This window comes from Macaca thibetana, chromosome 20, assembly GCF_024542745.1.
Source record: "Macaca thibetana thibetana isolate TM-01 chromosome 20, ASM2454274v1, whole genome shotgun sequence".
NCBI lineage: Eukaryota > Metazoa > Chordata > Mammalia > Primates > Cercopithecidae > Macaca > Macaca thibetana.
The window spans coordinates 51,921,217-51,937,361 of record NC_065597.1 but is presented as its reverse complement, the minus strand read 5'-3'; the positions used below and the strand labels follow the sequence as shown (position 1 = coordinate 51,937,361).

General features: G+C 37.6%; 1 protein-coding gene across 1 annotated transcript; it reads right to left on the bottom strand.

The window, feature by feature from the left end:
* Positions 1 to 12,309: 12,309 nt before the first annotated feature.
* LOC126944405 (cytochrome c-like) lies at positions 12,310 to 12,618 on the bottom strand. Its single transcript, XM_050773859.1, has one exon. It carries the CDS (start codon positions 12,616 to 12,618, stop codon positions 12,310 to 12,312), a length of 309 nt encoding a protein of 102 aa, XP_050629816.1.
* Positions 12,619 to 16,145: the final 3,527 nt, after the last annotated feature.

Sequence of the window (16,145 nt, the reverse complement as noted above, 5' to 3'; positions counted from 1 at the left end):
AAGAATTCATCTGGTAAAGCAATGAAGTTCAAAAAGTTCTTATAACAGTTCCATGAGAACATCCAATAACACATAAATAATAAATTGTAGCTACTACTACCATGATTTCTCTTTCTCCTCCTTCTTCCCTTCTCCTTCTCTTTCTCCTTCTCTATCTCGTTCTCCTTCTTCTTCTATTGCTAATGCTATTAAATATGGTGCCCAGAGTACAGGAGATATTCAATACCTATTATTTTTCTTAGACAACGACAAAAGGAAACCACTGACTTTTTCTTTTCGTATTCCCCTTATTCCAATCATTTACAACTGACCACACAGAGATGTTGCTTTTTGTTTCTTGACCACTAGAAAGGGCATCTTTGTGGTATGCCCTGTAAAATGCCCCCTTTTGTGCTGCGTCTCCTGCTGGGACACCTGGAGAGAATCATTGTCATAGAACCACAGAATCTTAGTTGAAAGGGACTGTAGAGGTTAGTTCCTTTCTAAAAGCTAGCATCTCATCTAAGCGTCTTGGAGAGGTATTCTTCTCATTTATTACCAATTACTCCCAAGAATAGAGAACTTCCTCCAGGGCTGACTATTTTATTGTTGGATGGCTTTGATTAGTGCCACTGATTTGAAACATACTTCACTGGGAGTCTCTGGAACCACATAGATTCAGTCTCATCTCTTCCTCACAATAGAAGCCAGCTCAGGTGTGTTCTAGGAGTCTACTATCTGCAGCGTACCTACTCTATGCTCTTCAATCATCTACATCTTACATGATTTTTGGACTCTGACATTCTGCTTATTCTTCCCCAGGCTTGTTCCAGTGTACTCATGTCCCTTTGAAAAGACATGTCATTTAAAACTGGACCACTGCTTCCTGAGCTGCTCAGATAGTACAGATCAAGTGTGATTCTATTCGTCCCTTATCTGGACACTGCTCTGTTCATATTAATGTAACCTAACTAAGTTTGAATTAATGTACTTTTTTCTTTGAAGTCATGTAACATGCTGGCTCAGTGAAAACCCCGAAGCACTTTTCACATAAAATATTATATTTTCTCTCATTCCTGTATAGCGAATCTTTTGAACTTAAGGTTATTAATTCACTGATTTCTATTACAAATTATTTCCTTCGTATGTCATCAAAGTATGTATTAAAAGCTTCGCATTAGTAGATCCAATGGCTCCCTGTTGCTTATAAGATAATACTAATACTATAATGCTCATGAATTATGTAGAAATTCTCTTAGGAATTGAATTCTGGCATCATGACATAAAGTTCCCCCTCATCCTACACTTCAACCATTCTAAACTATAAGCAGGTCACAAAGCATATACTGTGTCATATCTTTATATCAGAACGCATGCCATCCCTTCTGCTTAAAATGTCTGTACTCCCATTGTGCACCCAGTGAACTCCTACCCATCCTTAAAAATCCAGTTCAAATGTCACCTCTTCCATAAAGCCTTCCATGATTTCACCTTCTACTCTCCTCAATAAGGCATTGAGTACAGTGGCCTTCCCTTTGCCAAATACTTGGGATCACAGTTGGATTCCCATGCTGAGGAAAGCTACTTTCCTAGATTTATATATTCCCAGAAATAATTTTCTCAACTATCACTGATAGAGAGATTTATGCTGTGCCAATCATAGTACTAAGGACTTTACATGTATTATCGCTCTTTGACATTACAATGAAGCCCATCCCCTGTAGTGGATATCATTGTGCTGTACCATGTTGCTGCATGCACAGGGCTTTTTACTGAAAGCGGCTGTGCTACTCTGTTTGGAGGTATTCTCTGGCATCAGAAGGATGCTCAGCCAGTGTTGTGGCCAACCTGAAGTGCCACAAAGTGAACACCCCTGGACCAACAATGAATGGCAGTTGGTGGAGAAATGCCTAAGCTCCTAGCTCCTTGGGTGGGACAACTCTGGTGAATATTCCACTCCATCTCCAAGAGGTCCCCAGAGGGAATGAACACCAGTTGCCCATGACAGTAATCTGCTCACGAATGCCTCTCATATTTGCTTCTCCCATCCCTTTCTTACTGCCTCACTGTCTTATTATCGCTTGCTACTATCACCTCCCCAATAAACACCTGCACTCAAATCCTACTCTCAGCATCTATTTTGGAGGGAACTCAAAGCCAAGCAACTCTATTTGGCACAAGGAAACAAAGCTTCACCCAGGTTAAATGACTTATTCAAGTCTATTGTTCCAGTAAGTGGCAGAGCCGGGATGAAAGCTCAGCCATGTTGAAAGTTCATTCTTATCCCTCCTGAGACCTGGGAGGAGAGGGATCTGGGTAAGTTGGTTCTCAGAAATACCTTGGAGGGAAGATATTCACGGGATTGAATCCTGACCAGATCACCCCTTTCTGCCTTTATCCACTACTTGAACATGAGCCAGTGCACAAGACTCTGAAGGGCAGTAAACAGACACTGAATAATCGAATTCTGAACAAGCCACACTAATGCAAATATCTTACAAATTGATTTAATTGCATTCACATATAATAAAGCTGAGCTCTAAAAGGTCAGCTAGAAAATGGGAAAGGACCCCTGGGAGCTTCCAGGGGGAGGCTGAGTTTAATACACATTCATCACATTTTATCATCTAATTAGTCCACACAATGCCAAACTGATAGACGGAGACTTAAGTCAGTGTATCGATTGATTATTTGCTTGGCATCTATCATATCACCTTAAGGCTGTCCCTGTCACGGGCAAGCAGAAGTATTTAGTGGCTCAGCAAAAATGGTTGTGCATTTGGAGAAATTGTTTTCCTATAAGGGATTTGAGGCTCCAAAAACACTTTACCTAGATACTGAGGCTATCTCTGAGTGTTACTATTGAATAGTTTGCTACAAAGGCAGTCACCAGAAACCAAATTTCCCTTGCTTCCTCTTGCCTACAGAATGAATATTTATAAATCATGTAGTCTAGCAAACCCTTTTAAGCTGTAAAATATTTAATTCAGGCAATTAACTAGTATCACCCTTGCATGGAAATACCTGGGCAGGGAAGATGCTCTGGAGGAGTTAATAGAAAGCAAACTGGACTCTGCAGTTTTATTCCACTGGAAATGAAAGTATGCATTTCAATCTAACAATTTGCATGGTGCTTTTGGGCTCAGGTGAAATATTGACTCTATTTTGCGCTTTCTAAGGATGTGGAAACTGACATTGACCTAGGATTTTTGTTTTTGGTTTGTTTGTTTGTTTGTTTGTTTCAGAGATATGGCGTCTTGCTATGTTGACCAGGCTTGTCTTGAAGTCTTGGCCTCAAACAATCCTTCCTTCTAGGCCTCCTAAAGTTCTAGGATTACAGGCATGAGTCATGGCACCTGGCCCTGCCCCAGGATTTGAATGGTGAGCTTGTGCTTAAGATGGGAGTCAAAATCATGGACTGGCCAGGCATGATGGCTCACACCTATAATCCCAGCACTTTGGGAGGCGGAGGCAGGCATATCCCTTGAGCTCAGGAGTTTGAGACCAGCCTGGGCAACATAATGAGACCCCGCTTCTACAAGAAACACAAAAATTAGCCAGGTGTGGTGGCATGAACCTGTAGTCCCAGCTACTTGGAAGGTTGAGGTGGGAAGTTTATTTGAGCCCAGGAGGCAGAGGTTGATAGTGAGCTGAGATTGCACCAATGCATTCACCATTGGCCAACAGAATGAGACCCTGTCTCAAAAAAAAAAAAAAAAAGTATGAATTTTCTTATTCTTTAGATAGTTGTTTTATTGTCTCTCTCTGAGCCTTAGTTTCCTCATGAGTAAAATTGAGATAATTTAGTGAGGTGAATTTGAAATGAGCTTATGTATGCAGAATCCCCCTGAACTAAATTTCTGTAGAAATATGATTTATTATTGCTACTGAGGTATCCTAAAGCTCTGGTATATGGTATATCATTATACAAGAGGTTTTCCTTGAGCTGATTCTATATATTCTATTTCTATATTTACCTTCATGTTTATAGTCAAACTTCTTTAAGAGTTTCCTGTATTCTTTAATTATACTTTGAAATGTTCTGTTCACACCTCAGTCCCCTGATATCAGGTTTCCCTTTCCACTGTTATTGACACTACATAATGGTCACCAATGATGTTCATGCCATTAAATCCAATGTCATTCTTTAAGACCTTATCTTGCACCAATTTTTGGAATCACTGGGCACTACTGACCATCTCCCATTTGGAAACACTCTTTGCCCTCGCACTATTGTGTTATTTTCCTCTTACTTTTTCAGTATCTACCTCTCATCGCCTTTTACAGGAGAATCTTTGGCTTTCCATTTTCCTAAGTGCAGAATTCCAAAGATTCAGTTTTACCTCAATTCTCTTTCCTGCATGTCTCCATCCAATTTTGTCACATAAATTGGACTAGAAACTTGTCATCAAGTGTCATCAGTGGACGGATGACTCCAAAGACTTAGGTCTTCTTTCTACCCTTTTCTTATCTTTCAGCCCTTGACCTTTCCTAGACCTCATCGTCTCTCTTTTGCATAAATGTATTAGTTTTCTTAATGGTTTTCCTGTCTGTTTCCAGGCTTGAGCAACCTCCTGTCTCATACATCCTTTCCCCAACCTGGTCTTCTATGATGTTTCTTGCTGAAGCCAATACGATCTTTCTAAAACACAAATGTAGATTCTCCAAAATCTTTTATGAATTAAAATTGTTTTTACCCACTCTCTTTCTTGAAATTGCCTGAAAACAAAAATTAAAAAGCAATAAATACAACTCTGTATTCAATAAAGCTATAAAAGATTTGCAGCTCTAAAGTATAACCTATGAAGAATGTCTGCTAAAGATAGTTACATATGACAAAATCAAGACATTCCTTCTAGAGAAGATGTGTCTCTACACATCTCAGTCAGCATGCAGGGTTTTCCAAATGTAAGCACCAAGCAATGTGTCTGCAAAGACTGGGAACATGAGTGGGCTGCAGAACCATCCATGAGTTCATTCAAATGCCACACACTGGTGGGGGGTGATTTAGAAATGGTGCAGGCATATAATATTACCAGGAAGCAAGATATTGGTACAGAAGAGAGGAAAGAGGAGAGATGGACAGGGGCAGAAGAAAAATTAACACTAAACCATAAGATGAAAGTATGGAAGAAAGAGTACTTCATTGCAAAATAAATAGGATGACCTCCCTCAACAGACATATGCAGACCACCTAAAGAAGGATAAAAATGCTAATAGCAGGGAGAGGAGACTAAATAGCACAGTGGGGAGGAAAGTGTTCTGAGACAGAATCCTCAATTCTGAGTGGTCAGCTCTCCCTGCTCACTTGCCCAGCTTGTCATACACAGTATCTTTTAGCTTACAGCTTCTCTGAAGAGATGACTCCTATTCTAAGATAAATAAAATTTAGAAAATAAACTAAAAGGCAAATGTAGAATATACCCTAGAAAATTCATGTAGCAATTCAGGGAAAAATGATACAAAAACTTCTCTATAAAATCAAAGAAATGAAAGAGAAAATCAAGTAAGAGATAAAATGGCTCAAAGAAGACATTAAGAGAAGAAAAATGACTTAGTAGAACTTAAGAAACATAGAGGGAAAAATAAAACAACATAAAATATGTGAAAGTCATGGTGGAAGTATTGACAAGAGTTAGCGTTGCTGAAAATATAATTAAGAATACAGAATATAGGGTTTGAAAACTAAAAAAATAATAAAAAGAATTAAGAGTTAGAAAGGATTGCAGGACAAAGGAGTGGCAATATATGTATAATTGGAAGCCCTGGAAAAGATAACAGAACAAATGGAATGAAAAAAAGATCATAGAAAAGAACTTTCCTGAATAAAAGGGACCCTTTATTTGCAAACTGGAAGGAAACAACATGAACTAGGAAATATTGACACCAAATAATTAACACACATTCTAGTGAAATTACTCAACATCAAGGATGAAGGAAAAAATTCAATGGACCTGTAAATATAAGAAAAATCCCTAGTAACTGAGAAAGGGTTGAACTATTACTATCAGTCTTCCAGCACATGATTTGACAGGCATATTTTGAAAGCATCCAAGTGGAAAGATACGGAATCCAAAAACAATAGACTCACCATGTTTGGTGACAAAACCATTCTATTTAGAACTTTCACCATACAAGGCACAAAAAAAGGGAATATATATAAGAAATATGAATATACATATGAATATGTGATGTAAAATCAAACAAACAAGAAGTAAAAGAGAGTATTATAAACCTACTGAAAGAAACAAGTCAGTTTTAGAAAGTTTCTGTTTTGTTCATCCAAAATGTAAAAGTGCTTGCATTTTATGAAACATGAGATTCAAAATAACGTAATAAGAGTTTAGTGAAGAAGAATCTGGCTGTGAGAAAGTTAGATATAAAAAATTCAGCATAAAAGTGAGATACTACAAGACAGGGTGCCGAGACCAGCTCGGTCGGGGAGACCCTAACCCAGTGGCGCTAGAGGAATTAAAGACACACACACAGAAATATAGAGGTGTCAAGTGGGAAATCAGGGGTCTCACAGCCTTCAGAGCTGAGAGCCTCGAACAGAGATTTACCCACGTATTTATCAACAGCAAGCCAGTCATTAGCATTGCTTCTATAGATATTAGAGTAACTAAAAGTATCCCTTATGGGAAAAGAAAAGATGGGCCAAAATAAAGGGGTGGGTCTGGCTAGTTATCTGCAGCAGGAGCATGTCCTTAAGGCACAGATCGCTCATGCTATTGTTTTTGGTTTAAGAACCCCCTTTAAGCAGTTTTCCACCCTGGGTGGGCCAGGTGTTCCTTGCCCTCATTCCGGTAAACCCACAACCTTCCAGCATGGGCATTATGGCCATCATGAACATGTCACGGTGCTGCAGAGATTTTGTTTATGGCCAGTTTTGGGGCCAGTTTGTGGCCAGATTTTGGGGGGCCTGTTCCCAACCATAGGGTAAATGTATTTTATTTTAGTTTTTAGACTTAAAACCTTTTATTTTATTTTATTTTTTCTTTTTTGAGACAGGTTCTCACTTTATCACCCAGACTGGAGTGCTGTGGCACAATCTTGGCTCACTGCAACCTCCACCTCCCAGGCTCAAGTGATTCTCGTTCCTCAGCCTACTGAGTAGCTGAGATTATAGGTGTGCACCATGATGCCTGGCTAATTTTTGTATTTTTAGTAGAGACAGGGTCTCACCACGTTGGCCTGGCTGGTCTCAAATTCCAGAACTCAAGTGATTTGCCTGCCTCAGCCTCCCAAAGTGCTGGGATTGTAGGTGTGAGCCACCGCACCCAGCAAAAAACTTTTATTTTAACAAACACACTCCAATAACACCATAACTATATAGCCTAATTTTACACATACCGTTAATTATCTAATTCTCATTAAATCAGATATGGCTGGATTCAGGAAAAGAAAAATAAGCCAAAGCAGTTGAAGAGAGTAGTATTAAGAGGATGTTCAGGCTTAGGAGTTGAGCCAACTCAAAAACTTTTTTCTCATGAGTTTTGAAGCATAATTGACAAATAAAAATTGTATATATTTAAGGTGTACAACATGACGTTTTGATGTACATATTCATTGTGAAATGATGAACACACTCAGTCTAGTTAACATATTTATCATCTCACATAGTTGTCTTTTGTTTCCCCCTGTGTTGAGAACACTTAAGATCTACTTTGTCAGCGTATTTTAAGTGTGCAATACAATATTATTAACTATGGTAACCATACTGTACATTAGATTCTCAAGACTTTTCTGCATACCTGAAACTTTGTACTCTTTGACCAGCAGTTCCCCATTTCCCCAACTCCTTAGCCCCTGGCAACCACCATTCTAATCTCTGCTTTTATGAGTTTGACTTTTTTAGAGTCCACCTATAAGTGAGATCATGCAGTATGTCTTTCTGTGAATAATATTCTACTATATGTATTACATATATATACTTACTGCATTTTCTTATTCGATGATGGGCACGGAGGTTATTTCTATATCTTGACTGTTGTGAATAATGTAGCAATGAAGATGGGAATGTATATATCTCATTGAGATACTGACTTCATTTTTTTAAAATTATACTTTAAGTTCTGGGATACATGTGCCGAATGTGCAGGTTTTTTTACATAGGTATACACATGCCATGGTGGTTTGCTGCACGCATCAACCTGTCATCTATATTAGGTATTTCTTCTAATTCTATCCCTCCCCTAGCCCTCCACCTGCTGACAGGCCCCAGTGTGTAATGTTCCCCTCGCTGTGTCCATGTGTTTTCATTGTTCAACTCCCATTTGTGAGTGAGAACTTGTGGTGTATGGTTTTCTGTTCCTGTGTTAGTTTGCTGAGAATGATGGTTTCCAGATTCATCCATGCAAAGGACATGAACTCATCCTTTTTTATGGCTGCATAGTATTCCATGGTGTACATGTGCCACATTTTCTTTATCCAGTCTATCATTAATGTGCATTTGGGTTGGTTCCAAGTCTTTGCTATTGTGAACAGTGCTGCAATAAACATACGTGTGCATGTGTCTTTATAGTAGAATGATTTATAATCCTTTGGGTATAAACTCAGTAATGGGATTGCTGGGTTACATGGCATTTCTTGGTTCTAGATCCTTGAAGAATCACCACACTGTCTTCCACAGTGGTTGAACTAATTTATCCTCCAACCAACAATGTAAAAGTGTTCCTATTTCCCCACATCCTCTCCAGCATCTGTTGTTTCCTGACTTTTTAATGATTGCCATTCTAAGTGGCATGAGATGGTATCTCATTGTGGTTTTGATTTGTATTTCTCTAATGACCAGTGTTTCCTTTGGATATATACCCAGACGTGGGATTGTGTGATCATATGGTAGTTCTATTTTTAATTTTTTGAGGGACCTTCATATTGTTTTCTATAATGACTGTACCAATTCACATTTTGATAGGATGTGTTTTTAAACAGTATATTAGAAACAGTAAAGTATAGAACTGATAGAGAGGGAAAATTGAATCGAAAATAAAAAGAACACATTTTAGAAGCTTTCTAGTTTGTAGAAAAAAATGGTAAGGATTAAGAACTGAAAATAAAACAAAATAATAAGAATATTAAATGAAAGTTGATAACTACAGTGCACAAATAACTTACTTTCAGCTGCTGAATAATTTTCAATTATCAAAGAAAAGACACAAACAAAAGAGATAAATATATATTCAAAAAATACAGAGTTGGGTGCGGTGGCTCAGGCCTGTAATCCCAGCACTTTGGGAGGCCGAGGTGGGTGGATCACGAGGTCAGGAGACCGAGACCATCCTGGCTAACATGGTGAAACCCCGTCTCTACTAAAAATACAAAAAAATTAGCTTGGTGTGATGGCGGCGCCTGTAGTCCCAGCTACTCGGGAGGCTGAGGCAGCAGAATGGCGTGAACCCGGGAGGCGGAGCTTGCAGTGAGTTGAGATCGTGCCACTGCACTCCAGCCTGGGTGACAGAGCTGGACTCTGTATCAAAAAAAAAAAAAAAAAAAATATATATATATATATATATATATATATATATATATATATATATATAAGACTGCATAGAGCACAATCAGGATGTAAGATTGAAAAAGACTTGTCAGAGATGGGGACACTGTAACCCTCACGCATTGCTTGTGAATACTGTACTGGCACAGCCACTGAGAACACACCAGTGATACATCGTCATTAAATATACAGGTCTCATATGACGAAACATTCTCACTTCTGGATGTTTTTGCCGAGAACTTATCACACAGGTTTCCAAGGGGACAACTCTGAGAACGTTCATCAAAGTGTTGTTTGTGGTAGTGGAGATTTAAAGGCAATCTAGGTTCAATCACTGAGACATGGATAAGCAAAAGGCATGGTATATACACCACGTAATAATGTTCAGGTCAGAAGCAACAGATGAAATGCACCCAGAGCAATGTGTAGTTGAGTGTAAAAATGAAATAATCAAATGAGGTCCACGGTGTGATGCTATTTATGTGAATTAAAAATATGTATGCATAAAACAACACTACCAGTTTTACAAGGATGTAGAAAATAGAAGATGACACATCTAACACATTCAAATAGTTGCCACAGGGAGGAAGATGTAGAGAGGAACTGAAGAGGATATAAAATAAAAGGCAATAAATAAACATGTAATGTAAGAACCACACAAACCAGGAAGGTCTATCATGAAATGAGGAGTATTAGTAACATTCTACCTAAATTCCACTAGCAAAAATAAAAGGCCCATTCAGACAGAAGAAAAATTATGAAGAGCCCAACTCCTAGATAAAACCTGAAAGATAAAGAATACTTCAATTGTCAACAGGAGGGGGAAATAAACTATCTGCCAAGTAAGAAATGAAGGCTGGCCTCAGATTAAGTGCCAAAAAACAATGAAGGATTAATTTAGTTGTCTGTGATAGCTTTCTTGTAAAACAGAATGTTTTCAAACTTACCTTATACATTTCCTGCCTCAGATATAGAATCAACCCTTTCTCCAAACATCAAAGATCTTTGGTTCTTTTTCGTGGGAAGAAAGACTACAATCTTGGTACCTGGGAAGCCCAGTGCCCTGAGTTAGTTATTATTTCTAGGACTCTTTGGTGGACAGGGCTAGGATGTATGTATTTTTTTTTAGATACGGTACATCATAAGTTTGTATCCAATTCAAAATCAGGCTTAAGGGATTTTATTTGACCTCATCAATTTCATGTTTATATCTCCTTCCCACCAAGCTCCAAATCTCAGTTCTTGATGACGCTGATGTAATTACTGATTTGATTTATTATCTTACAATAACAGTATCAACACTATCATCTACAATGCTATGCTATTACTGGAAACAATTTAAGACTTTCTTTGCCTTTTCTTTTGTTCTTAAGATCTATTCCATTAGAGACGCAGAGTTAAATTACTATGCTTTAGAGCCACTTGGGATATTTCCTTTGTGGTGAGGTTAGGTTACCTACTGAGTTCACAACTTGGTTCATCTGTTTAAATTTACTTTTGTAGTCTGGGGATTGAATTTTTCTTTATTTAATTTTGTTTTATGATTATGTAAAGTATAAACATGGCTTCAAAGACAGAGCTATAATACCAGGTCCATTCAAAGGAGTCTGTTTGCAGCCCCTGAATCTTTCAAAATATTTCCTCTCTTTTTTAATTTAAGCATTTTAAGTGTTAAGGTTTATTCTGTTTTTAACATATATATATGTTAATTTCAGACATTTAACATATGATAATATAATATGCTATAATGTATAACAATAAATGTATAAAACAACATGTTCTATTACTGTGTGATAACATTAACATATGTGAACTATTCAACATATAACATGTGATACTATATTAACACATTATATTAATTAACACAGTTTAACATTATAACATATATGTATTTAACACGTTAATTAGATATAATGTGTACATGTGTGTATCTCCTCTTTTCTTTTCCTTTTTTTTTCCGTGGTTGTCTTTTTAATTATCTTAAGTCTTATGATCACACATAATTTTAAAATTTGTATATATCGCCTCCACTTTAATCCTTTTGAGTTGGCAAAATCACCACTCCCAATCACAAATACGCAGCAGTTCTACAGTTTTATGTTTCTGAATGACTGTTTAAAGACAATCGTAAATTATAACTTAGTTTGACTTAGATTGTAAAGAATTAAAGAGTGAAGTTTAACTTGCTACTATTTTAAATGCATGTGACCTTACAGATCTATGAAATGTGAGAAGTGTTAAATAATCTTTGATATTACACATAAACCACACTAAAATGCCTTTCAATAAATAAAAGGAACCATTTTAAACACAGGGAATTCTAATTAGATTGGCACAGTTAAGTCCAAAAATATACAGTAGACATTGCTACCTTATTTATCTTCAGCCCTTGCCTTTAAGAGGCGAATGAACACAAAACACAGGTGAATCTTGCTTGGCTCTGAGACAGTGAAGGAATTTCCCTGGTACTTAAATATATTCGCATAACCGGTTATATAAATCTAAATATAAAACCAATCTCCAGTAAGTTTGAAGACGGCACTCACCAACTTTTCACAGAAAAGTTGAACATTACTAATAAAGTCTAATCATATCTTTAGAAGGGGTAAACAGTGATAGCATTTACTGAATTGGAATTACTATTATAATTCAAAACCTTAACATATTCATTTAACCACAACCCAGTCTTAGTTTTAAGTCAGGACTGCCCAACAAAATATTCTATCAGTCATTCATGATCTGAATTCTGGCGTATGAGAGCTATTAAAGTATGATACACATAAAAAAGTCACAAAACATTTCTGTGTTGTAATAAATAGGGCCGTGGCCAATTATTACTCATTAGTAGCTTTTTTGAGATAAGCTCTCAAGTCTGCCCTTTCTGCCTCCTTCTTAATGCCGGCAAAGATCATTTTTGTTCCAGAGATGTACTTCTTGGGATTCTTCAAATACTGCATCAGTGCATCCTCTCCCCAGGTGATGCCTTTGTTCTTACTGGCGTCTGTGTGAGAGAATCCAACGGCCTGACCTGTCTTCCGCCCAAAGAGATTAGGCCCAGTCTTATGCTTGCCTCCCTTTTCCATGGTGTGGCACTGGGCACACTTCTGAACAAAAATCTTCTTGCCTTTCTCAACAGCACCCATATTTAATTGTCTTTTTCATCGCTGGTGCGACGTAGGTTCCTGCTCTGAAGCTGGACGTCCCCAGTCTCTCGTATCTCCTCTTAGAGAAATGGTGGTAATGATATAGACACATTTCTCTACTTGGCTTTTGCATTTCACAGTATATCTTGGAGGACGTTGCCCATATACAATTTTGAGGAGAAAAGGTTGTAACTCAAAGGTAAATTTACTACTTAAATTTGAAAGCAATAGAAAGACAATTTCCAGATATGCAAGACCTTAGAAGTATCTTACTGAAAGCAAACCAACAAACAAACTCCACAAAGAATTTATCATTCAGTGTATAGACTAATTTAAAATGAATAAATTTTAGAAGAGAAAACTTGAAGCCTGAAAGGACTGCCAGAAAGTGATGGAATCCAATTGAACATGGAGTTAACACACAGAATTGTCATTTAGCAGGATACAAATGTGAAAAAACTTGAAAGATTCCCATGATAAAGCAGTAATATTATGAAAATACAAACTTGAGTTTAGAAAACCGTAAAGGCTCATCCAATAAGCTCCTAGAATTGATAAATGAATTCGGTAAAGTTTCAGGATACAAAATCAATGTACACAAATTAGTAGCACTGCTATACACCAATAGGGACCAAGCTGAGCATGAAACCAAGAACTCAATCCTCTTTATAATAGCTGTAAAAATAAATAAATAAATAAGCAAATAATAAATAAATAACATACTTAGGAATATACCTAACCAAAGAGGTGAAAGACCTCTACAAGGAAAATTACAAAACACTGCTGAAAGAAATCATAGATGACACAAACAAATGGAAACACATCCCACACCCATGGATGGGGAGAATCAATATTGTGAAAGTGACCATACTGCCAAAAGCAGTATACAAATTCAATGCAATTCCCATCAAAATACCATCATCATTCTTTACAGAACTAGAAAAAACAGTCCTAAAATTAATATGGAACCAAAAAAGAGCCTGCATAGTGAAAACAAGACTAAGCCAAAAGAACAAATTTGAAGGCATCACATTACCTCATTTCAAACTATACTATAAGACCATAGTCACCAAAATACCATGGTACTGTTATTAATATAGACACATAGACTAATGGAACCAAATAGAGAACCCGGAAATAAAACCAAATACTTACAGCCAACTGATCTTCAACAAAGCAAACAAAAACATAAAACAGGGGAAAGGACCCCCTATTCAACAAATGGTGCTGAGATAATTGGCAAGCCACAGGTAGAGGAATGAAACGGGATCCTCATCTCTCACCTTATATAAAAATCAACTCAAGATAGATCAAAGACTTAAATCTAAGACCTGAAACCATAAAAATTCTAGAAGATAACATTGGAAAATTCCTTCTAGACATTGGCTTAGGCAAAGACTTCATGACCAAGAACCCAAAAGCAAGTGCAACAGAAGCAAAGATAAATAGATGGGACTTAAAAAGCTTCTGTAAAGCAAAAGACATAATCAGCAGCATAAACAGACAACCCATAGTGTGGCAGAAAAAATTCACAAACTACGCATCCCACAAAGGACTAATATCCAGAATCTTTGAGGAACTCAAATAAGCAAGAAAAACCAAATAATCCCATCAAAAAGTGGGCTAACAACACGAATAGACAATTATCAAAAGAAGATATAAAAATGGCCAACAAGCATTAAAAAAACCATTCAACATCACTAATTATCAGGGAAAGGCAAATGAAAGCCACAATGTTAATACCACCTTTCTCCTTCAAGAATGGCCATAATTAAAAACACAAAAAAATAATAGATGCTGGCATGGATGTGGTGAAAAGGGAACACTTTTACACTGCTGGTGGGAATGTAAACTAGTACAACCACTATGAAAACAGTGTGGAGATGCCTTAAGGAACTAAAAGTAGAACTACCATTTGAGCCAGCAATTCCATTACTGGGTATCTATTCAGAGGAAGAGAAGTCATCACATGAAAAGGCACTTGCACACTCTTGTTTACAGCAGCACAATTCGCAATTGCAAAAATATGGAACCAGCTCAAATACCATTACTCAACGAGTGAATAAAGAAAATGTGGTATAAATATGTCATGGAATACTACTCAGCCCTAAAAAGGAATGATATAATGGCATTTGCAGCACCTGGATGGAATTGGGAGACCATTATTTTAAGTGAAGTAACTCAGGAATGGAAAATCAAACATCGTATGTTCTCACTTATAAGTGGGAGCTAAGCTATGGGGATGCAAAGACATAAGAATGATACAATGGACTTTGTGGACTCAGAGGAAAGGGTGGGAGGGGGTGAGGGATAAAAAGGGGTGAGGGATAAAAGGCTACACATTGGGTACAGTATACACTGCTTGGGTGATGGTTGCACCAAAATCTCAGAAATCACCACTGAAGAACTTACCCATGCAACCAAATACCACCTGTTCCCCAAAAACCTATTGAAATAAAAAGAATAAAAATAAAATTAATAAAATTTCAGATAATAAACTGAGAAAGAAGGGAGAGGAATAAAATCAAAGTGTGCTATTTTTTTCTTATCTATAGATACTCTGTATTCTCGATTTTAATAATTGAAGCAATAAGGCTGGGCGCGATGGCTCACACCTGTAATCCCAGCATTTTGGGAGGCTGAGGCAGGATGATCACTTGAGGTCAGGAGTTCAAAACCAGCCTGACCAAAATGACGAAACCCTGCCTGTACTAAAAATACAAAAATTAGCTGGGCGTGGTGGTGTATGCCTGTAATCCCAGCTACTTGGGAGACTGAGGCAGGAGAATAGCTTGAACCAGGGAGGCGGAGTTTGCAGTGAGCCGAGATCATGCCTCTGCACTCCAGCTTGGGGGACAGAGCGAGACTCTATCCCAAAACAAACAAACAAACAAAAACAATTGAAGCAATAGATATTCAGTTTTAAATGGAACTATGAGCATGCTTTCTAAATTGCTAAAGAAAGCACAAGGCACAGAGAGATTGCTGTAGGAGATTTGGAGGCTGAAGTGAAGCAGCAGTGATTTTGCAGATCTGCTGGTGCATCTCCTTGGCTCAAGGCAGTGTCAAGGCCTTCTACTGGATCCTCCTTCAGCTTCTCTGACTCCTGGGCCACATGTGTGCTAATCCATGACAAAGCACCTCCTTTATCCTCTCTAGGACATCTACATGACTGAGGTCAGCGATGACAAGAACAGATATGGCCGCAATCTGTTCTCATGGGCTCTAGTTAATTTCTGTTCTTTGTGAACTTCAAGCTGCAGCATCAGATATGAAGTCAATAGTCTTCCAGAAACTAGTTAACCTCTTAACTTTAACCTGTGTGAAGTCAAATCTCTATAACAAATTTATATATATTATATGTATATACCACATACATAGACACACACATATATGACATAGATACACATCTATACGTGTGTGTGTATGCTAGCAGTCTGCTTCTTTACTGAACACTTACTTATACATGTGTATACTATGCATTTAGGGATATAAGTACATTAGGGAAATGGTCTTGACTTGATAAT

Excerpts from the sequence above, each read along its gene's own strand:
- LOC126944405 (XM_050773859.1), bottom strand. The coding sequence starts at position 12,618 with ATGGGTGCTGTTGAGAAAGGCAAGAAGATTTTTGTTCAGAAGTGTGCC.